Source organism: Dermacentor silvarum, chromosome 9 (assembly GCF_013339745.2).
Source record: "Dermacentor silvarum isolate Dsil-2018 chromosome 9, BIME_Dsil_1.4, whole genome shotgun sequence".
NCBI lineage: Eukaryota > Metazoa > Arthropoda > Arachnida > Ixodida > Ixodidae > Dermacentor > Dermacentor silvarum.
This window is the reverse complement of record NC_051162.1, coordinates 144,565,958-144,589,231: the sequence shown is the minus strand read 5'-3', so window position 1 is coordinate 144,589,231 and position 23,274 is coordinate 144,565,958. Positions and strand designations below refer to the sequence as shown.

General features: G+C 45.1%; 1 protein-coding gene across 1 annotated transcript in view; it reads left to right on the top strand.

Annotated features, from left to right (window-relative positions):
• The window catches only part of LOC119464473 (solute carrier family 17 member 9-like), a 38,573-nt gene that overhangs the window by 5,428 nt on the left and 9,871 nt on the right, over positions 1 to 23,274 (top strand). The window contains exons 4-11 of the mRNA XM_037725464.2: positions 1,273 to 1,372; positions 4,576 to 4,649; positions 7,436 to 7,592; positions 9,467 to 9,563; positions 10,729 to 10,816; positions 12,313 to 12,347; positions 16,950 to 17,118; positions 22,850 to 22,879. Coding sequence (XP_037581392.1) covers positions 1,273 to 1,372; positions 4,576 to 4,649; positions 7,436 to 7,592; positions 9,467 to 9,563; positions 10,729 to 10,816; positions 12,313 to 12,347; positions 16,950 to 17,118; positions 22,850 to 22,879 — 750 coding nt within the window. The remainder of the gene's footprint in view (positions 1 to 1,272; positions 1,373 to 4,575; positions 4,650 to 7,435; positions 7,593 to 9,466; positions 9,564 to 10,728; positions 10,817 to 12,312; positions 12,348 to 16,949; positions 17,119 to 22,849; positions 22,880 to 23,274) is intronic.

Sequence of the window (23,274 nt, the reverse complement as noted above, 5' to 3'; positions counted from 1 at the left end):
ATGCGCTGTCTGTTGCTTACTTCTTGCTTTTTCTTCTTTCGGCAGTGCACTTGTAAATTTGGGCACCTATAGGAGGTTTGCGTCTGATAAAGGTGCCGGAGAGTGACAAAGCAGCGGTGTCAGGACATGCAGGATGCGTTAACTGCTGCCTTCCCATTTACTGAAGATGGGGGGGGGGGGCTTGCATGTGTGCGCAACTTTCTGCTTGGGAGTAACTCATGGTCATGTACAATGGGCCAATGGCTGGCATCTATGGGCTGTCACATGGGTCTATGACGTCATATATAGAGGGGGCCACGTAACTGGACCAAGGTCACGGTGTGAACAGCACACCTTGCAGGAAGGCCTGAGAATGTTCCCCATTTCGAAAAGGCGGCACGAGATTACTTTCCGATCATATGTCTGTCACGTGAGAGGTGGCAGTGATTTTCTATGCGAAATGTCTTCTTTTCTGGCGTTGTTTTCTGTACGCCTTTCTTAAGTGCAGTGAATAAAATACTCATCATCAGCACACGATTTTGTGCAAAGTCACCGAAAGAAGTCCCTTTTAGGAGCTTTGAAAGAGACATACTTTTTGCGCGCTATACAAGTGCGTCCCGCTAATAACCATTAGCACCTCCATCCCATATTGCCACTCACGAAGCCGTCACACCATGTTAGCACCACGCCCAGACGACAACAGTGCTCCGGCCACTGACAAGGCAGAGACATTTACACCAGTCCTGTGCACAATAAAGACGGTCTGCCAGTTGTCATGGTGATGAAACCATTTCTTTTCGTTCTAATTTTCACTCTGGTATGTTGTGCCAATTCCTCACCTGATGGCGCTGCAAACATCAATCTGTTTAAGGGCCACATGAAAGGACATTATCTGGACGCGCTCATGATGGCATTCGTGACGACGTGCCTGCTAAACGTGAAGAGTATATATATCTTACACTATGACCAATGTTCAAACTGGAATTTCCTGATTTGATTTGAATTGAATTCTGGGGTCTTACATGCCAAAACCACGATTTGGCTATGAGGCGTGCCATAGTGGGGAACTCCGGATTAATTTTGACCACCAGGGGATCTTTAATGTGCCTCCAATGCACAGGACATAGGCTTTTTGGATTTCGGCCCCATTAAAATGCGGCTGCCGTGGCCGGGATTCAATCCCGCTACTTCTTGCCTGAAGTTCCTCGAAAGTTCAGAGTTGAATTCAGAGTTGCACTCATGGCAGCGTACCTATGCTGTGATTTGCCAGACCTGGTCTGTTGTTCTGTCCAGGGCTCCACTTCCCGGCCATGTCTAGTATTATTGTGAGCATGCTACGGCAACAGGACCGCACAATCTTCACCAGCGTCGTGGCTGCGGGGCCATCGTGCGGGTGAGTGAGTTGTCTCTGTTCTGCACTTTGTCGCTGTTTTTCCAAGAACGGAATTCTTGAGCAGTCACTTTGGATGCTGATTGGCCAAGCCAATGGGCAGAACGCCTGCTACTCCAGTGAGCCATTCTGCTGGACACCACATCATACAAAAATGAATGTGTCCCCAAATGTGATCAGTTGACAATTCAGGCTGATGGGTGATGCAAAGCTAGCCACTTTGCACAAGTTCAGGAGTCGAGAATAGTGTTTACCATAGCTCGTTGGTTGCGTAAAGCAAGAAGGGTTTCCAGCATAGATCACTTACAACAACAGAAGGGAAGATGACACATCGCTAGACTAACAACTGAGCATTAATATAGTTAATATTCGTCTCATGCTTTCAGAAGTGTCAGAACAAATATTAAATGTTTAATTGCTAGTCCAGCAGTGTTGTCTTCCCTTCTGTCCTTGTCGCTGATTTCTGCTGGAAATCCTTCTTGCTGTGTACATCAGTCGCTCTGGGTATATGCGTGAAAATTGTCGAAATATTTTTTCGACAATCATGAGAATTGCAGAACACTAAGAGCAGTTTTATTGAATTTCAGTGCAAGCATCTCTCTTTTAATCTAAAGCATCATAATTGCTGCAAGATCGGGTGCTATATATGGAGCCCCGGTCCAGCATTGTTCAACAAGGGGACTGGCTGCTTTTCTTGGCAACATTTGTATAGCTCTGGAATAGAGTTATGTGAGGACTGGAAGGTGGAAATATTGAAGATGCGGGAAAGCACTGCGTTTCATACTTGGCGTGCAGTGCTGCAGAAGCTGTGCAAGTACAGTGCAGTAATAGAAATCTCACTGTGCACATTTTCTCAGCGCAAGTGATTCGCAAGTGTGCTTATCTGCAATGCATATTTGCCTCACTAATCCACCATTAGTGGGGCAAATGTCATTGTTCATCATTCAGATGAAGACGAAGTGCTAGCTGTGCATTCTGGGGTCTTCTCTCTTGTGCATGGTTTTGTCACGATAGCCGCATCTATGTTTCATATGTTATAATATACTACATGCAAACTGTTCTTGTACACAATGTTCGTGCATACATTTTTTTGCAAAAGTGACTACACCACCACGAGTTTGGCCAACTGCCTTACAGGAAATCTATAGCTTTACAATTACAAAGAAGATCTATTGTTTCTGATCTGTGACACTGTCTACCTAATAACCATAGATTCATAGATTACAGCTACTACTAGTAATGGACGTAAGGTTATATCTAGAGACCGGATTTTTGGCAAATGCCTTTTTTGTTCCTTGCGCTCCTATCACCCCACTTTGGTATATGAGCATGAATTAGAGGTTAAGAAGGGCTTTTATAGTGTTTTTATAGTGCCTATAAATGGCCTATTTTGCCGTTTGTGCCTAAATGCCTATAAAGGCCTATAAATGCCTATTTTCAATATCGGCGCCTATATGAACACTATTTAGCCTCAAGTTTCTCTTTCGAGTGCAATTAGAGATCGTTATTCATGTTACCGGGCAACATTGACTGTTCGGAACTCTATGGGGTTCAACCTAGTCATCTGGTTCAACCAACTGTCGGAAAACAACCGCTAGCAGCAGTGAAATGGGACGCGCCGCGGCTGGCGAATGCGAAACCGCGGAGAGCCGTCAGGGGAAAGGAGAGTGAAGAGCAAAAGAAGAAAGAAAAATGTGATCTGCACGCAGTTTTTGTTTTGTTTGTGATTTACTTTTTAAGGTGTTCACTGCCGTCGAGCGTTCCTTCTCATCATACAAGATCATTCTCAGTGACAAGAGGAACAATTTTGAATCCAAAAAACTGGAGATGGTGGTAGTTCGCTATTGTTTCCACAATCTTCACAGTGATTCCTAGACTACGTTCCGCGTGCTCTCCAAACAGATTTCTTCAAACATGTGCACTTCAAATGGGCGGAAGTGTATTTGGCAGTGTTGGGACGTTTTGCCTGTACAATTTCGGTAATGTCATTGTATGTGAGAAAATTGCCAGAGTTATACTTAACAGTCCTCATGTAAGAACATGTTAATTTCTTAATAAGTTATAGTCTCTCTTGCATTTATTATTTGTCTGTTTTTGTTGTGTCTTAACTTAATTGCGTCAGGCAAACATAAAGTAGCGTTTTTTTTAATCAGTATTCCCAGCTTTCAAGCATTCTTTTTCATGCTAGTTTCACTTTATGCAACACTCGAGTACAGTGGCCATTGAACATGAATATGAGCAGTGTGCTTGTTGAATTATGTCAAATGATCGTCATTAGTCCAGCAGTATTATGGGACAATTGCACGGCTATGTTCAACTGTTGGTGCCTTTGTGCCATCATAAACAATAACATTTCTTGTTTCCCTGTCGTAGATACAGGTCACACACGTCTTCGTTTGAAATTATTTGCATTTATGGAAAAATTTATTGTGCCTATATTTACAACATTGGAGGCCTAAAACGTTGCTTTGCCTGCCTATTTTTGGCACCTAGAACGTGCCTTTTTAGTGCCTAAAGATCGGGCCTCTAGTTATATCAAATCACATAATATTTATACACCTCTGTGCTTAAAATATGCAACATACTATGTTCTAATCACGAGTGCAGGCAGTGCGCTTGTGGTGGCAGTTAAGATCTTCCTTCGACACACCTGAAGCATTTTTTAGGCATTTTCAGTGGGGCAAAATGAAAAAAAATGTTTATCCGTTCTTAATGTTACCATAAAACATTTATGACCTAGTTATTTTTCTATCTTGGTTTATTGTAGCATAAAAAAAAGCACTTGGACCTGTGAAAACGTGGGGGCTGAAACATAATGCAAGATGCAAATTTGACGTGCCAATGCCTAAAGAAATATGACATTGTGTTGTGTGCACGATCTTGCAACGCACCTGTTTTTCGGATGACATACTATAAGTAAATCAAACAACTGTTTTCTATTTATCCCATTAAAATAAAATGATGAAATTATGGGACTATATTCCCAGCACCTCTGCCATATGCATCTTTCATTCCACAACTTTGCTTTCCTAGCAAGAAGAACTTGTCCTCAATTTTAGACACAGATCGTCTGAAAATGTCATAGCTTGATGTGTAGAATATACACCGTTTTCCTGAGAGAGGCATTCGACTTCTAGTGAGCATAAAATAGGATGATGATGATCTCTGCTGAAGAAGGGTTACCATCTGTGCCGTGTCCTCTGCAGGTTGCTCCTCATTGGCAGCCTGGGATCAATCCTGATGGCATCAAATGGCTGGCCCTCTGTTTTCAAGGCCACTGGTGAGCTTTGACCTCTGTTATAAGGATATGTGTTTTCTGCCACTAACCTTTAGTCACAAGTTTGTGACTCTCTCTCTCTCTCTTTCTTTTATCATGACTGTCACGGCTTGTCGCCCATTCGCCGTCGGTGCGAAGTCATCGACGGGGAATACAAGCCAGTTGGTCGTTCTGTACTCAAGTGCACAAAGTGAAAGAGTCAGAGTCGGGAGTAAACAAAAAAAAAAACAAGATAATCATCGACTGACAACGATATACAAATTACTAAAATAGAATAATAAAAAAATGACACAGGAAAACTAACACACCTGAACTTAATATAGCTCAATGATGACGACAAAGAAATAATGAAGAGCAATTAACAGTGGACACAAAAATGAAACAGGGTGCGGATCAACTAGTTCGTTAAAACAAAGTTCAAAAGAAAACAAACGATGTCATACGCGTGGCCGGGCAGCAGCAGCAAGTCCATAAACCGTGAAGTCGGCGCGTAGAGCTTTCCTGAAGAATGCCGGTGAGCTGATCTTGTTGAGGTGGATGCGATTGCTGGGCTGGGTTTCCCGGGAGTCTAGATCTGACAACTTCACTCAAGCCGGTTGAGCTAACTTGAGGCGAACTACCGTGAGCTTCGTTGCAGACGTTGGTTTGTCGTCTCGTACGTCAGCTAGTTACGAGTTTCAACGCAGCTAGGCGGCCCAGGCGAGACTGGACGGCACTAGCCCCCCGACTGCTTCTCAGCAGATTACAGGTTCAGCTTCTAGACTGATTAGCTGGGATTAAAACCTACGCTTAAATAGCCTCTCTTTTCCCTAGTTCCCTAGGTCGGAGAACGACAGGTATGGGTGACAGTTTACCTAATTATTTCACGCCACCTCCCAAAGGTCTTGGCCGCGCCCCTTTTAATCAGGGACGAGGGAACGGGTGATTCCCCCTCGCTGTCAGAGGCCGTGCCCCCGCACTACACCACACAGACACACACGCACACCCTTGGGTCCGTTGACAAGCACGGAAGCAACAGCAATAGCCGGCAACACGGCGCCATATTCTCAGACAATACATACGCTGCTAGCAATTTGTGGACATCGCGTATTTCGGGGTTTCCGGAAAGCACTTGACCCCTCCCGTCTTAGCAACCCACTCAAGGTACATGCGGGGCAAAAAAGGCACAGGGGTTCGTAGAAAGGGCACTGGGGGCATTCGTCAGTGTCGCACCAACAAAAAAAAAACTAAATCTCCTTTTTTTTCGGCCGCTTGCCCGAGTGACTGGCAATACCCGTCTTGCTCGGCCGTTCCCACGTCCACGACGTTTTGGCACCCGTAAATCAGCGTGTCACTGACTCTAAACTATGCCGCCCTGTAAGCTCGCAACATTTTGGCGCCCTTTAATCGGCGCGTCGCTGACTCGAAACTATGCCGCACCATGACAATGACAGTTTTGGTATTTTAAGTAGTCTGGTCTATAGAACTTAGACAAAAAAAAACCTAGTGTCCTGGTTGAATCTGCAAAACAGGCACATTACTGCGATGTCCTAAGCAATGATAGAAATAGTTCGGGGTGACCAACAAAATACAGTTTGAAAGATGAAAGTCTACTCATGTTGTTGTCTGCGGTTACTCTCTTGAATTGGTCAGGCATGTGCATTTAGCATGTAAGTGCGGGACTGGTATGATTAGACGTACCACAGCCTGTTTGTGTAAAATGCATAGGAAGAGTGGTTTACTCTGCTCCTTTATCGTGCAGGAAGGAATATGCTTTGCAGACTGGCAGCATGCCTTCGATAAAGACTAGAAACAATTGTGTAAGCCATCTGTGTTTAAAAAAAAAGGACTAATTACTATTGCTTTCTCAACAGTACCACGCGACATATGCATTGCACTCTTTGTCATGCTTGTCAACTCTCCCAAGTTTCCCACAAGGTTTATGATATTTTGCTTGTTCTACGATTTTATTGATATCGCATCAAGCTTTATGACAAATAAATTCTCTTCACGAAAAAGTTGTGATTCTCAATTTTCTACCCTACCGTTGGAACTTTTCTGATGGTGAAGGGATGCCAGAGTGGAACTCGCGTCGGGCAAGCTTAATCACACATGTTCCAGAAGGAGACAGAATGAGCAACAGCAGATTTGCTGAAAAAGCTCACTGTGATCTGAGAGCAATGTGTTACTTATCAGTCTCTGATAAATAACAATAAAATTTAATGCTTGCTTGTTGGCTGCACTATAGGAAAATCATGGTTAATAAAGCGCACATGTATCCCACAAAAGGTAGGTACTCTGGACAAGCTCAAAACAAAAAGAAAGCCTGCATTCGAAACAGGCGAAACGCTACCTAAGACTGTCTAAACTCTCCAAATAACGCATTTCAGCATGGCATGCATAAACCACAAAAATCCAGTAGCGTACAGAGCATGGGTAGTGCTGGACAACGCTATTTCTTTAGGTACGTAAGGCTTGCTTGCAAACGCTATTCTAAAACTGTCTACTAGTTACGTTTACACAGATCATGCAAAGTTGGGGCGATTCAGCCTGCCAAGCCATAATCCAGTCATGGGTTTCTCAGGAATGCCAAAAGGTTGGGCTGTGAGAACGTTAGGTCGAGTTGGGTGTACACGTGCCTGTGAGGAGTGTGTTCACCCTGTGCCTGTGAGGTGTGTGTGTGAGGAGTGTGTTCATTTTAACATAGTAGGATTGGTCTGGGATTGCACAAGTTTTGTCTCGACCCAATTGCGGATCAGTGTCTATGGAAATGTAGCCACACTCTACTCCTGCATGGCCCTCTGGTGCAGGGATGCTGGGAATCGGCTGGTGCTTTGGGGTGGTCTTCCTGATGCACCACCGGAAAGGGGCGGGACAGACCACCGGAGGCAAGGCGCTGGTCAGGAACCCCGTGGGGGCGACCACCAAGGTCCCCTGGTTCACCTACTTCCGGAGCCCCTCTTTCTGGTGGGCACTCGGAGGGCACAGATGGGTGTTTTAATGCGAAAGCCTTATATGGCTCATGGGGGGGGGAAATCCAGCTTAGTTGTTGGCGTTGGCGTGATCATGATGTCCGAAAAGGCTATGAACACACGACCTTTGGTGTTAATTAAGTCGAAGTTAATTAAGGCACAGTTAATTAAGGTACTGTCGATGAGGCAGCTGAACCCACAATCTTTGGTGGGAATCAAACCCACAACCTTGCGTTGCGCAAACCTTGTTGGTCATGTCGGGGTGCTTCTGCTGACATGGCCGCTCGAGTCACGTGACTCTGCCAGTGGCACCACCAGATGTCGCCGTGCTTCTGCAGACATGGCCACAATGCTTTCGCATTCATCCATATAGGGATAACTAAGTGCCCTTGAAATTTGCCACCTTGAAATTTTTTCAGCTGCCAGACCTACTTATGGGAGAGCAGCTGTGAGCGTAAACCGGCTGGCCGAACCATAGAGCTTTCTGCAAAAATTGCCAGACCGAACTCTGGCTCTATGCTTTGTTTCATACCTACTAGGCAATGCTGTGGAAGCTGTTAAGCAGCACGGTGACAGAAGTTTCACGCCGCGCTTTTTGCAGGGAAGGTGCTGTTGATTTGGGGCTGTCTGTACAGAATAGCTACTAATGAGGTTACTACTGCAACTCATAGAAATTATGCATTACTTTTTGCATCTTGGCGTTGCCAACATGCAGCATATTGTGTTCTGGCCCTGAGCACAAACAGTGCACTGTGGCCGCTGGTCGCAGGAACGTGTCGTTCTGCTTGTTCAATAGTAAACGGTTTCAGATCTGCGAAACCTTCCGAGTAATGATTACATCATATTCTGCGACATCAAAGTACGATACTTGATGTTACATTCAATTACATGACACATACTTGCCTTTTTTCTCATATGTGGTGCAAATGCGACCAAAGAGCATATACAGTGAAACCACGATATAACGAACTTCACTACAGTGGAACCTCGTTGATACAATTATGCATAATATGTTTTTCGTGATCATGCATTGTTTTTTTTTTCTTTTCCCGATAATACGATTTGGTTGGATAATACATTGGATGATACGATTTTCAGATGATACGCCTTACTTTTCTGGTTCGCGTCAAGATCGTATCAACGAGATTCCACTGTATAATGAAGGATGTGTTAGAAAAATAAAACAATGTGTTTTTTTATAACTTTTTGTTCATAGAACAGCGTGTATTTTAAATCTGGATAGGACTGAAGTGATTACCAATTTTACCAACTTCATTATATTGAGGTTTAACCGTATCACCAATCATGCAAATTTATGCGTGAGACAAAGGTTGATCACTCGGTCTTAGAAGGCGATAAACTTTATAGCTGATTTTTATTTTATTGCAGGTAAACCTTATTATTTCGTTATGGCAGGTGAAAGTTGTTGCCTTCTTGAGTATAAGAAAATCTTCTAAAATTAGAAATATAAAGTGTAGTAAACAAAGCCACAGAAAGGTTGGTCTGAAGCCACAAGCAAGGAGACTAGACAAATCGATGTTCATTCACACGGTAGCAGAGCAATCGCAAGTGCCCGACTTGGCTCTAGTCATGTTTGTAGGAAACCCTAAGGGCTGAACAGTTTACTTGTGATAGGCTACTGCTATATCATCTACTGTTATTGACTGTGTGCAGCCATGTTGATTGTTGTGATTCTAATCGTGCTTAAACTGTAGTTCTACGTCCAGTAAAATTAATGAGCTGTGAGAGGGTCTCTTGTGTCGTTTGGTTTCGTATAAGCAATCTCTGTAAGAAGGATAAGCTAGTATATGAATCGTCAGAATGCTCTCCGCCCACTGACATGACACCAAACGAAACCCATCCGTGCAGGGTGATACTGTTGGCGCATTTTACGGAGAACAACTCCTACTTCATTCTCATCTCCTGGCTGCCTACTTACTTCCACGAACGCTTCCCCGACGCAAAGGCAAGTCCTCAATCTCATTACATTTATTTGTCAATCACTTAAGTCTTCGGCAAAAGTTTCCCCTCTTTATTACACATTTTCTCTTTCTCTTCTTTTTTTTTTTTGCTTCAAGACAAATATTTGATTGCACTTGGAAGTTGTTGCAGGGTTCGTAAAGGTCTTTTAAACTCTTGAAAGACCCTTGGCTCTGAAACTGCCATATTCAAGGCCTTGAGGGCCCTTAAAGGGACACTAAAGAGAAACCGGAAGTTGAGCTTTAATGGTAGATTATCCTATCACAATCACAGTCATACCATTCTTACGGCGAACAGATGTTTAATAAGCGAGAAAATAGCGAAAAACTGAAGCATAGGTGCTGACGCCCCTTGCCTTGAAGAGGCCGGCGTTTCGCGGCGCTCGCTTGCTATGCGCGCCGTGATATTTCACGACTCGCACTTAAGATTCTGGCAGCCTCACTGGCTGTTCCTTCGCACCACGTGCCCTTCTCCTCCACTTCGTCTCTCTTTCGTCCTCGAGCACTCCTTGGGGCGCCCGTTTGATGGGAGCGTTCGCCGTCTCCGCTGACTTCCGTACTCCCAGGCAGCCGCACTGTAACCGGTATTTCGTTTCCCGCAACTGAACTATAAGCGATATGTGTATACATGGAGTGCTATGGGAAAATTAACGGGAGTCTGAAAAGGCCACACTATATCTGGTCCTGCACTTTAAGTGGTTATGTTATAAGTGGTCTATACTGTACTTTAATGCCCAAAGTATCATTTATGCTACCCTGAATTCAATACCTCAAAATTCTGATTTTATTAAGCACGGAAAGCTTAACTCATAGCCTGTAACAACATTTTTTTATTGACCGGAGCAAGGATTGAGTTGTGGGTAGCTTAGAAAAACAATTATCAATTAATTGCTATACTACTTCAGTTTTTACTTAACAGCTTTTCATTGTGTTTCTGTGCAAACGTACTCTCCATGGCCAGAAGTAAAGGTGAACAAGTTGTTCTAATTTTCCTCAGTGTAGAATTGTTTGGTCATTGCAGGGTTAATGTAAAAAATGTGACGTTAGTACTACTTTACATGCATATTAAACAAAAAAATTTTGAATAAAGAAAAAGCCGTTTGTACTTTCTGCACTCTTAACGACCAAGTTGTGACTGGCCCTCTGTTGCAGATGTGGGTGTTCAACATGGTCCCCTGGATCATGATACCCATCTGCAGCATCGGTGGTGGCACTGTCTCGGACCACCTCATCCGCAAAGGTGCGGTGGCCGCTAGTTTGTCGGAAACCGTCGTGCATAATTGACAGCAGATTAGCTTCGTTACGCAGCTGTTCATTTGGTCTGGCAATGACACTGCGACATGTATGAACCTGTAGAGAATTAGAAATGTGATGATCATTGATAAACACTAGCACGAGGCAGTCAAACCCCGAGAATTGACATGATCAGTCAGCAAAGGCGCGAAAAGGAAAAAACCAAAGCAACACTGTCTTCAAGTTCCCGTGTCAGCTCATTGTGACGTCATTGATTAAGATGGCGTCTGCTCAGGTCGAGTTCATTTCTTTGTTTATAAGGATGGGCTACATCATACTCTAAAGAACCATAAGACTGAACTTGGCAAGCTTAAGTAGCTTTTACTATGTGCCACAACGGCCTAAATACAAACAAAATACTTTGAAGTCCACGATGTGGCCCCGTTGCATTTCGACACAATTTATTCTTTTTTAATGGAACTGTTATTCGCTTTCTATTAGTCAACCTTCTACCACTAAATTAATCAAAATAGAACTTTGGAAGAGTACTTTATCAGTCTAACCTTATTTAATGTTTCTATTTGGTGTCGCTTCAGGACCTGCATTACCGACGTAGCATAGCATCGTTAGCGTTGCGCCATCATTCGAAAAATTGTTACAGAGCATGTAGAATGTGCTCCTGGCAACCGAAAATATGGCATGGTCTAGTTTCATGGCTCTAACATGGCGGTTGTTTTCTTCGCGTTCCTTAACGTACTGACACTGCCGTGAAGGGGGCCTTTGAATGACCTGCCATGTCTTCAAGGCAGTCTGCAAAGGAGGCTGAGAATTACTGGTCTACTGTTGACACTAGCTCATGCGAGTCTCCCGTGTTTTTAATGATATCGCGCGACCGTCAACATTGCGGCATGTCAGCACCTTATAACGCTGAGAAGCGGTGACATTGAAAACAGTATGCACAAGTGCCCAAAGCACTCTCCAGCGCGAGTGCTGTCTGCTACGCTGTCTGCGGGGTGTCTCATTATCTGAGACACCCCGTCGTCCATGGCGACAAATCACCGGGCCATGCAACAACAAAGTTTTGAGGCAACACCTGGCACATGGTGGTATAATTCTCTGGCACTTGTGTGGGGGTCCAGTAATATGAAATAAAAAAAGAAAAGCGCATCGCAGATGACACGTCTGGGTCATGCGCGAGTTTCCAGGCTGGATTTTCGCATACAAGAACAGAACCAGATAAGCCTGGCTGGGCGTGTGTCCTCCTGAAGGGAAGAGCGTAGCAGATGATACTCGGGCAAAGGACTGCTTTGTGCACGTGCACAAACTATCCCCCAATTCTCGCCACTTATGAACGTTGTAAGGCATTGAAGTGCCATGCAGTTAACGCTCTCTCGATAATATGGAAAATTGGGGAGGCTGCAGTGTACCTTTGCATTCTTTTACACTTCGAGTGGTTAGCGCTACATTCTATTTATATGCTTGTTATTTTTTTTTCCCCTTCAGGGCAGCCCATTGCCAAGGTGCGCAAGCTGTGTGAGGTAAGTGAATTTCAATTCAGCTTAAGATGTGCCAAACTTTTACGACGCTGCTGATTTCGGGGGGATTTCTGGCCAATCTGGATTTTGTTTTCTGCGTGAGAGAAGAGAAATTATCGCAATAAGTTGTGGAATACAGGCTGTGAAATTGTTTTTTTCTTAGTCTCTAGAAAGCTTTTGGAATTAGGGAAGCTGCCTTTATTCAAGCAAAGTATTTTCTGTTGCATAACAAAGGGTAATCATCAAACTGATTCAAGTGCTCACATCATCTGCTTCCTTCCTTATCTGTGTGTCATCTTCGCTACAAAAATTCGGTCATTAATCGCTGAAAGTTGTTCAAGTCACTGTTCTTTTATGAAGGAGGAGCAAGGCAAGGAAATGAACAGAAATGAAATGGACGAGACAATATTCGGACGGGGCAAATCGGTTCTGCGGAAGCGTGCTAGGTCTAGAAAGTTCACGAAAGAGAAAAGCTGTCATCTGTCCATCTGTAACATGAAGATACAAAACAAACCTGTAAAGGTTTCTCAGGAAGACAACATTGCAGTTGAAGAAAAATTCGTCCCGGACTTGGAATCAAATCTGCAACCAAATCCTTTCCAGGGTGGTCCCTCCACCGTCGGAGCTAACCATTGGGCTAGCAGATTGCAGGTCTGCTAGCCTCCTGGTTAGATCCTGACTAGATTCCTGGTTGGCCTCCTGGCTAGCTGCTGCTCCTAATTAGCCCTTATAGCTTTGCGCAACAGTTGGGTGGATGACAATTGTTTTTCCTTTCACAACATTCTGACTGTCGACTAAGCTTTACCAGCATGTGCACAAATACACTGACAAGCAGAAATGAGCCATTATTACAAAACAGAAAAAAAAAATGAAGAGACAAGTAAAAAAAAAGTGAAGTCACATCAAGTTGAGCCATCTCCTCCTCAGCAGTTCGACAGAAGGGTGACTCACACAATCATCGTCCACTTTGGTGAGAAAAACGAGTTTGCAGATGGACGAGCCAGCTTAAGTTTCACAGAACTCGTTTTTGTATGCAATGTTCCTATACTTCGTTTCCTACATGGTGGGCAACACCACAAAGGCTGGAGAAACATTTCTACGGCCAGCAGCCAGGGTGCACCACATGCGCTCGCGACTGAAGAACATTGCGTCGCGTAATTCTGACAGCACAAAGGTACACTAGTAGTACGTGATTTCACTTAAACCTTACATCCACAAGTTGTAGTAGTGATACACAAAGTAGTTGTCCCGCAAAGAGAGTCGCAGATCAAAAGAACAAATGCACTGCAAAACACACGGAGTGAGACTGAGTAACGTCACTAGTAGCTTCATAGCTTGTGCACCACTGCCAAATAAATAGGGAATGGAGAATGCTCCTTGAGCTGTCCGTTAATTCGCTGTCATCCTACCATTGGCTAGCTCCCCGGTTAGCATAGTGGGTAAATTGGCTACTCAGAAAGGCCTGCAGTGCTGTTGGCTTTGATCTATGTCGTAAGACGAGCACAGTTGGCTTGGCTTATGACAGGGAAAATGTAGACATGGCCCTCGTTGATGAAACCACACGCAAGAGATGAGCCCCTACATGTGCAGCTAGCACTTCGTCTTTGTTTTAATGATGACTGGTGCCGCCATTAGATAAGCAGCAAATGTAAATTAGCATCGCTAGAAAACAGAAGGGATGGGAACAACCATGTAGAGCGCTGCGCGTTCATACATCGCCTCTTGTTGTCCCGTTTTTCGGCACTGCAGTATTGTGCGAGTGTTTCAATGTGAAAAACTGTGTGTGAGAGATGCCATATACAAATTAGGGTTAATGCAATTTGATGATTGATTGATTGGATTTGGCATGTCAGAGAAACACAGGGGCTGAGAAACACCTAATGACAGACTCTGAGTAATTGTTGACTACCTGAGGTTCTTTAACATGCACCAGGCCTAAAGCCAAATATACACGTGTTTTTCCATTCTGCCCTCATCGCGATGTGGCTGCCACAGCCAGGTGTGTCAAAGGTCCAAAGTCCATGCTCAAGAGAAACGCTCTTGTGCTCAGATTTAGGCACACATTAAAGAACCACAGGCGATCGAAATTATTGCATTTAGTGTATTCTATGGCGCCCTCTAGCGTAACACGACGCCCAATTATTTTTCGCAGCCAGAAATCAAAAATGCAATACCCCGGATCTCAACGTGCATCCCGATTTGGAAACTTAAAAAAATGCAAATTGCAATAGCCTTGATAGTCCCCGAAACAAATTTTCATAGAGAGAAATGGATATTAGTTTTCACTGTGAAAAAAAAAACTTTGCATTCAAGCCATGGTGGGATGGCAATCGCTCGTCGCTATTCAAGATTGAAAGGTGCGATTCGAGATTGGGAGCCAATTGGGACAAGGGGGTATTTGGACACAACCTATTGCAGTTTTGGTTTTATGCTTCATTCCTGAGTACATGTCATAATTTCGTTAAATTATCAGTAAAAGAAGTGCTCCCTAGAATCAAAGTAAATACCGTAATTTGGAGCCCCCCTTGGGGGGGGGGGAGTAGTTTCTTTGGGACCTTAAACCCCACATTTGGGTTATTAGAGTTACCAGAGAGCCCCGTCCTGACATTTTCAAGGGATACAACTAGTGCTTGCAAATATCCGTCAAACCGGCTATACTCTTTCACCGGAGGGAAGTGAATGTGATCTCTAAAACCGGTCGTCCGGATTTCGAGAAACAGATATTCAGGATATCCAGTTTAAATTTAAAGCCGGTTAGCTGGATATTCGAATATTCGGTCACAAATATTTCGTATTTAAAAAAGGAAAGGTTAACCAGAGCAGACATTGGGTTACCACGAGAGGTTGTAAAAATAACTACTACAAATATAAGAATACAAGAGAGAAAGAGAGGTAATTTCGGCACAAGTACAGACCAACAAATATCCGACTACTCGAATATCTGGATACTATTAACCGAATAACCGATCACTTCGGTTATCTGCTTTTCAAATTCGAATAACCGGTGAATCGAATAACCGGATAACCAGTTAACTGAATATCCAAATATCCGGATACTATTAACCGTAGAACCATTTTTTCTGCAAAACCGTTTTGATGTTACTACACCATACTTGGGGACAACTGATCTCGGCAGTGGAGCGAAGGCTAAAGGGGGCGGAGCTTCTGCACAGTCGTGTTACTCCGCCAAGTAGTGCAGCAGCTAGCAGGTGCTTTCTGTGCCAGTTGCGGTTTTCTTTACACGCTGTGTACGCCAATTGCCCGTCTTCACAACCTCCGATATAGCCCTGGATGTTTAATAAAATTTGACGAAATATTGATTTTACCATTGAAAATCCCATATCTAGATCTTGTATGTTTGTGAGAGCTACGTTCTCACCAAAGGTTTTTTTTATCAGATACGTCTACAAACGCGCCCCTCAGCTCGGTCATCCGTGAGTTTGCACCCTGTTTTCTGTACAGAAAAGGTGCTCAGAAAGTGCTGTGGGATTCGAGAACTCAAAAAATATATATATCAGGAATTCTTTTTGAAAGAGCACAATAGTTGTACAGTCAAAACTTTGATATAAGGAAGTTGTACTTGCATAGAAAAACTTAGTTATATCGAGAATTTCGTTAATTCAATATAACTAAGATGGGGAAATAAAGAATAGTTTGTTACATTCTAGTGGTAGAACTAGTGCTAGAATGCCCGCCTCGGCTGCGGGAGGCTGTGGGTTCGATTCCCACCGCCGCCGGGCACCCACTGGTTCAAAAGGGTACAAGCGTACCCCGGCCTGGCTTTCGGCTTCCTTCAGGGGTGATACGCTTGGGAAAGGAGCCTGCGCCCTGAATTCCCGTCGAAACCAACGTGAGCACGGAGAACAAGTGGTGTCTGGGCCGCTCCCATGGCGGTCATTTCCCATGTGGCGCCCCAAGCACCTATTGAGGTGGGGGCACCTTCGGGTTGAGGTCGAACACCCCTTTCCAAGCGTTGAGGTCCCATAATGGCCGAGCACCAGGCCGGGAGCGCGCTTGTACCTATTTTACCGGTAGGTACCCGGCGGCAGCACTTGCCTCCCACAGCTGCGGCGGATGCTCGTCTACAAGGCCGTCTGTGGTTGGACAAGAGGCACCCAGAGACAACAGCTGAAAGCTCTATTGGGCCCTCTTTCGAGATGTGGACCCCCACGACAGCCGAGCACCAGGCCAGGGGACATCTCTACCTATGAGAAAAACCGGTGGGTTACCGGCGGCACCGGGATTTGAACTCGGTACCTCCCGCATACGAGGCGGATGCTCTACCGCTAGGCCATCGCTGCGGTTCAATATAACTAAGATGGGGAAATAAAGAATAGTTTGTTACATCGCGAATTTCGTTAAATCGAGGTTTGTTAAATCGAGGTTTGACTGTAGTAAATAATGTACAGCTTCTCATAGCATTGTTAACATAATAATAAATCAAATAGAAATTACTTGAGCTAGGGAAATGTGAAAAGTACGATTGAACTTAGGGAACTCTTTCCTGGCGCGTAAGGAGACTCTGCGCTTTGGTCTCATAGCTTTCCCTGCACTGCCAAGAAAAGTTGTCCCCGAGTACAGATGCAACCTTTTTGTGCGACGCAGGCGCTGTGCCAGCTGAGCAAGGCGCTGCTGCTGCCTCTGGTGCCGTGGTGCAGCTACACATGGGCGCTGCTGTGCGTCTCGCTGGCCGTCGCCTGCTCGGGCTTCCACAACAGCGGCGTCTTCATCAACCCGCAGGACATTGCGCCGCTCCACGCGGGGTCCGTCTTCGGTGAGAAACAAAAAAAACAAAAAGGAGCCCCAGAAGTCGCCGCGAATTTGGAAAGCATGAAGCGTAACAATTTTTCTCGAAAAAAAAATTACTAAACGGAACTCTCTGGTGTTTCCGATTGCTCAGTTACAGTGGTAAGGATTGGCAGCGCGTAGATTTGTTCCATCTTCGTGCCAGGGGCATTCAGAGATTCGTGTGGCTGCTATTTATTACATTTTTTTCTACTATTTGTAAATTTCGGAGAAGTGGTATTTCTCTAAGCGCATGAAGGCAGTAAGTTTCGCCGCGAATGCGCAATCAGTGGTGAATTGTCTCATTTATAAGCACAATATTGGCTTCAGTGTGATCAATTTGCAAAGTCACACAAAGCTGTTTGAAGCCAGAAGGACCAAGTTTAGGCAAAGCCGCACCCTAACCGTCATTCTCGTGCTGGCTTAACCTTTGTACCCGGAGCTCCCATTGACGCTAGAATTCTAGTTTCCTCTAGTAATATTTGTAGAAAACTCAATGGCATGATGTTCTGGCCAAAGTGACCAGTGGAGCTGAGCCGGTCATGTAATGCACAGACCATGTAACCTGTAGGATATAAGCGTAACAGAATGGGTTCCAAGAGAAGAGAAACACAGTCGATTGTCGCCATAGATTAGGCGATGTGCGGAAATTAGGTGAGTTGCAGGCATAAGATGGCGGGGTGATCTGGCGCAAGATGTGGAAGAGCACAGAAATGAGACAGACGCAGGTGGCGCACGGTAGTTTGTGTCATCTGTTTTCTTGCACGTGATGACATTGTTTGTGTTGAGGTGCACTTCACGAGAATGGAATAAGTTGACTCCTTTATTCCTTGAATGAAGTGCATAATCCCAACTGCTTCACATTTAAAGGGGCCCTGAACCACTTTTTGTCGGTGGAGAAATGCATTTGAAGTTAAAATAGGCTATTCAGGAATAATTTGCCACAAAAAGTACTTCAATGGGTTCAGCAGAAGCGGACTTATTGGTAATAAAACACAGCGTTCGCCGTGCTTCCACTCCTTCTTCAATGATTTGCACTGCGAAGGGGGGTGTGCCCACAACGCTCCACTTATTGAACATCACCGTGGCACGCAGTTCAAGTCACCGTTAGCTTACAACGCGGCACACTTAAGCCAAACGTGGTTGTAGTCAGCGAGCCACAGTGCGCTTAGCCAGTGGACTTGCCGCAGCACCCCGCGGCGGCCACAGTATCTACGCTACATAGCAAACCGAAGCTACATGCAACTGTAGTGCGTATGCACAGTGTTTGCGTTGTGCATGACAGGGCTTGAGTGCGTGCTCGCACTCTCCAGTCTGACAGTGCTAACGTGGTGCAGACCGGGTTTGTCCTACACCAGCATGACCGACGGATATTAGTCACATCCAGGTTTGCATTTTGAAGCGGTATCAATAAGTCTGCCAAGGCATCCAACCCGTAGCAGCCAGGAGTGAGCGCGCGCTGTCAAACGTGCGTGTGGTCTGACCTTAAGTTTCGTGTGGTTCGAGGCTAGTTGAGCGTTCAAAGCTAGTTGAAATTAGCAGGACCCAACCGCTATAACACCGATAAGCAGGGTGGCCACAGTTTAGTTCTTACGCGGGCGGCCATGGCCGAGCGGGAGCAGATGACAGTCGGCTTCTTCCGGAAGTACGTAATTATTATCAAAATTCGAAAACAGATTTTGCTTACTTCAGCCTGTTTATTAAACTTTGTCAATAAATATACACAGTAACAGTAGGAAGAAGCACACTGATTCAAACAGATCCAGAAACCCTTCTTGATTGATGTCAGTTATTGGCCAATAGCAGCTCCGTTTTCCGGACGCTTTATGACAGAATAAAGCAATCAGAAAAGAGTGAGGATTATGGCTCCTGTTGAAATAAGAGCTTTTGAGAGAAAGGTGACTTCGCGCTCCGCTTACGATTTCCACGCACCGCGCATGACTGCAAAACTTTCTGAGATGTTCACCGCAGCGCATGCTATCTGCGGACTGTGGTTTTTCACCAAGCCTGAGGCGTGGTTTGGGACCCTTTTAAGCAATATTCACACCCACGGTGGCTTACATAACATTCTCAGTGCCGAGACGCCCTTAGTCTTGCAGTGCAGATAGAATTGCCAGTAAGGATATGAATACTGATGAGTGTGAAACATAACGCTTCACATTTAACGGGCCTACAACCCTTGCAAAGGCATAGTCAGTTACACTTCCCAATCTAGACGTTGGTAAATGTAATCAAGGGTCACATTGAACTGTACGAACACCAGTAGTGCAAGCACATATGAAAGAAGAAAGAATACAAGAACTGAAATTTGGGCGAGTAAGTCAAGTAAGAAAGAATAGTTGAGATAAACAGCCAACATCCAGCAGCATTTTATTCCTGGAAACAGCTATTCATGCACTTCGGCGATCACACGTAACATGTATGCTTGCATTACCTTCTAAGGGATTGTGGAGGATCTCGAGAAATGAGCAACAACAACGTTCAGAGCACCTAGGTCCTTTCTGTGTGAGGAATGAAAAAAATGTGGTTGATCCCTGTTATATAGGAATCGGTATAGAACACGAAAGTGAAACGTGTCTTCACAGAAGTAGTGTAATGTTTATTGCACATTGATATATAATGTCTATTGGTGTTTTGTGGCTAAAGCGCCCTTAGGCGTTGATGCACCCACGCTGACGCCTGGTGGCACGTCTCCTCCATCACGACTACCAACGTCGATGACCATGAGCAACCGTCGTGCATATGGAAGCTGCACTACGCTGCACACGCTAGCACAACGCGAAAGACGAAGCACGTAACTGACACACTAATACAACGCGCAAGACAAAGCACGTAACTGAATCGTCACCGAGTCAAATCAGCGCGTACAGCGTGTCGTAATTGCAGCCTCCGCGATCAACTTCAGAAACATTTTCAGAGCTAATTGCGGAGGGCACGCTCCGCTGTGCTGAGTACGGTGAACGCCACCTAGGTGGCGTTGGTAGTGCTTCTTGATGCCAGCGTCCCTTCGAATGCTGGCATCGAGGCGTCGTAGTGCTGAGACCACCGAAGCGTTCACTGTCGGTGCGCGTTAGTGTCATAATGCAGTACTTCTCTTTTCTGCTCGTAGGCGGCGGCACCGCCCCGAGCAAGAGCGCGGGTACACGGAGGAGTGTTAGATATATAAGGCGCGTCTGTGTAGCACTCTGCAAATGCGTTTGTGGCGCAATGGGTTAAACGCTCGGCGATCTATCGTCGCGGACCGAGAGGTCGTGGGTTCGATTTCCAAATTTTGCATGTTTGTGGAACTTTTTCTTCTGGTTTCTTTCTTTGTATTATGTTCGTGTACATTGTAAGCTGACGTATTTCCGTGACGGAAATACGTCAGTGAAGTCTTGGTGGACCCCGGCATAAAACACTTTCGTGTTAAAAACAGAAAGATTGTCAAATTTTTTCAATACCATGTGACAATGCGTCCTTACAACAGTGATAGCAGAGTTCGAAGACAAAAAGAACCTTGTCATCTAGTTAGTAAACGCTGTACACCTTTCACATATTCAAAGCCATGGCTCGTCGTTTGATAAGGACCAAGGATGCACGATGACAAAAGCTGCTCAACGCGACGGGGAGTGGGCGCACCCGCTCGATGCTCGTGCAATTATTAACTTGGCCTGCATTTGACGGGATTTATGTTTGAGAGCACTGCAGTGAGTGGCACATACACACGTCATGCATGTTTTTGGAGGGCGTTTTTTTTTTTGTCGGGGAAAAGGGACTACATAAGACGTAGGCTGCTTTAAGTTCTGTTGTCGGTCATTTCTTGATATCTACCACAACTTTGGATCGACTCCATATTGATGAAGTAAGTTAATTCACTAGTTATTTGTGGTCTATGAAAAAATATGACTTGCTAGACAATGCATTCTTCCAGTCTTCCACAACATTTGCATCGACTCTGTATCGCTAAAGTAAGTTCATTCATAACTAAACTTAATTACTGTATTTTCTGCATTATAAGTCCCTGTTATTTTTTTTTTCATGAGTTTTCGTTGGTGCGTCTTTATATGCTCAAAACTATGCAAGCTGGCATGACTGATATGACCGCGCTTTTATTGCGATAGCAATTATATGGACACTTCAACGGGATTTCTGCCGTCGCCGTCGCTGTGAGGTTCCGCATAGATTCCAAGGGCCATAAAATCGTCGCCGCGCGCCGTATGCGCGAGTAAAAGCGCGCGGGGGACGCGCGCTATCACGGAGAGCCAACGCACGGCGGAGAGCAAACGCGATTGTCGCCCAAAAGGCCGTGGGGGTATGGGCGGGAGGGAGGCGGGGCGACGCTGTGCTACGGCACCATATGCTTATCTTGCAACCCAGCGCAAGGAGAACTGGCAACGCAATCTCCCACGCGAAAGCAAAAAAAAGCGGGGAGGCAGCGCGGGAGGGACGGGGGGAGCAGCTTCTACTCTGCCAACAAATACGCTTGCACTGGCTGTGGTGGCCGTCGCCCGCACCGTCTCTTTATCTCCACCACGGCCGGGTTCGACTGGCGCGCGCACTCGCTTCTTAAGAAGCGAGCGAGAGCGCGCGCCAGTCGAGCCCGGCCATGTCTCCACTCGGCTCTGACCTTTATGCGCTGTCCATTCGCCGCTCAGTTTCCGTTGAAGCGATAGACCGCACGATTCTTCGCCCGCTGCAGCGGCCGCGCCAGCGTTTTGACAGTCGTTGTCTGCGGTCATTCAGTGTGATCTATTCATGTTTGCTTGTGCGAGATGACACCGCGCTTGTCAATTCAGTTAGAAAGCGAATAAAACTACTCTACTATCCCTACTCCGAATAGCTCTTTACCAATTTGCTATCGCAATTGATGCTTCGCCTTTCGGGCGAAACTGCGACATTTTTTCTCTAGCATGCCATGCCACAGAAGCAATGTCACCAACGTGCCTGCAATGCCTCGTAAAAATTAATCAGAGGCCGACAATGGTTACCAGCAATGCTACCCGCCGAAGTAGTTGAACTTTTTGACGCCGTCAGAAGGACAAGGCCTTTGATGGCTTTGAGTGAGGTGCAATAAATGTTATTTCTTGGCACCGAAGAGGAGTGTTGTTCGAAGTTTTTCTCAGCTGGAATTTGCAGCTGATAAAAATTTTGTGTGCAGAAATTCAGTTCCCTGATATGGGTAAGTACGGCATTTCGCGATGAGTCTGCAAGCGTGCGTAATCACGTTTAAAATCACGCCGAGTAATCACGCCGAGTAATCACGCCGAGTTAAAATAGGTGCGTCTGATATGCCAGTGCAACTTATATACCAAATTTTCCTTTCGAAACTCGCAAAAAGTGGGGGTGCAACTTATACAAAGGTGCAACTGATAGTCCGGAAAATATGGTGAGCTATTTAATAATTATAAATAGTTATTTTTGCACAATGAAAAGTATACTCACGACTAGCGTGAACAACACATATCAATATATAGTAAGCGCCATTTCCGTAAAGCCCTCCGTTATTTATTCATTCTTGGTGACATTTAGTTGGGACAACTTCTCTTGTGGGGCAATGACAACTTAAAATAATACACCCCAGCTTGCACCACAGCAGGCTTTAGTTACAACAGCCGGTACTACTGTTTCCATGTCTTCTCGTGTGGTGTCACCGTATCTTCCATTCGAACAATAATTTCTTAAGATAATTGTGAAACAACTAGCCCCTGAATATGCCTTCCTCTTCTTCTGCACTGATCCAGGCCTGATGAACACAATTGGGGCCATACCAGGTATGTGCACTGCGTCATCTTTTGGACACTTTATTTGCAAGCAGTTGGTGATGCGTGTTTGCCTGCAGGAGATAGCGGAAGCACTTGGGAAAGTACTAGTGCCAGCAGAAATGAAACGGCATGCAGTAATGCTTGCATGTTCTGCCTGTGTGGGACAGTTCTCCATTTCTGTCTAGACATTGTCGACTCTGCTTTGCTTTTTCTTTTGTCTGTAAATCGGATTGCACGTCAACTAGTGGGTTTGTTGTATGTGCAGTGCCGTTCCATCAATAACGCTAATCATTACCGGTTGGTTTTTTTAACAGAATTGGACCCATCTGGTCTCTTAATCAGGCTTGTTGGGACCAACAAGAATTAAGAAACCTGGATGGATTTTAACCTTAATACGACATGGA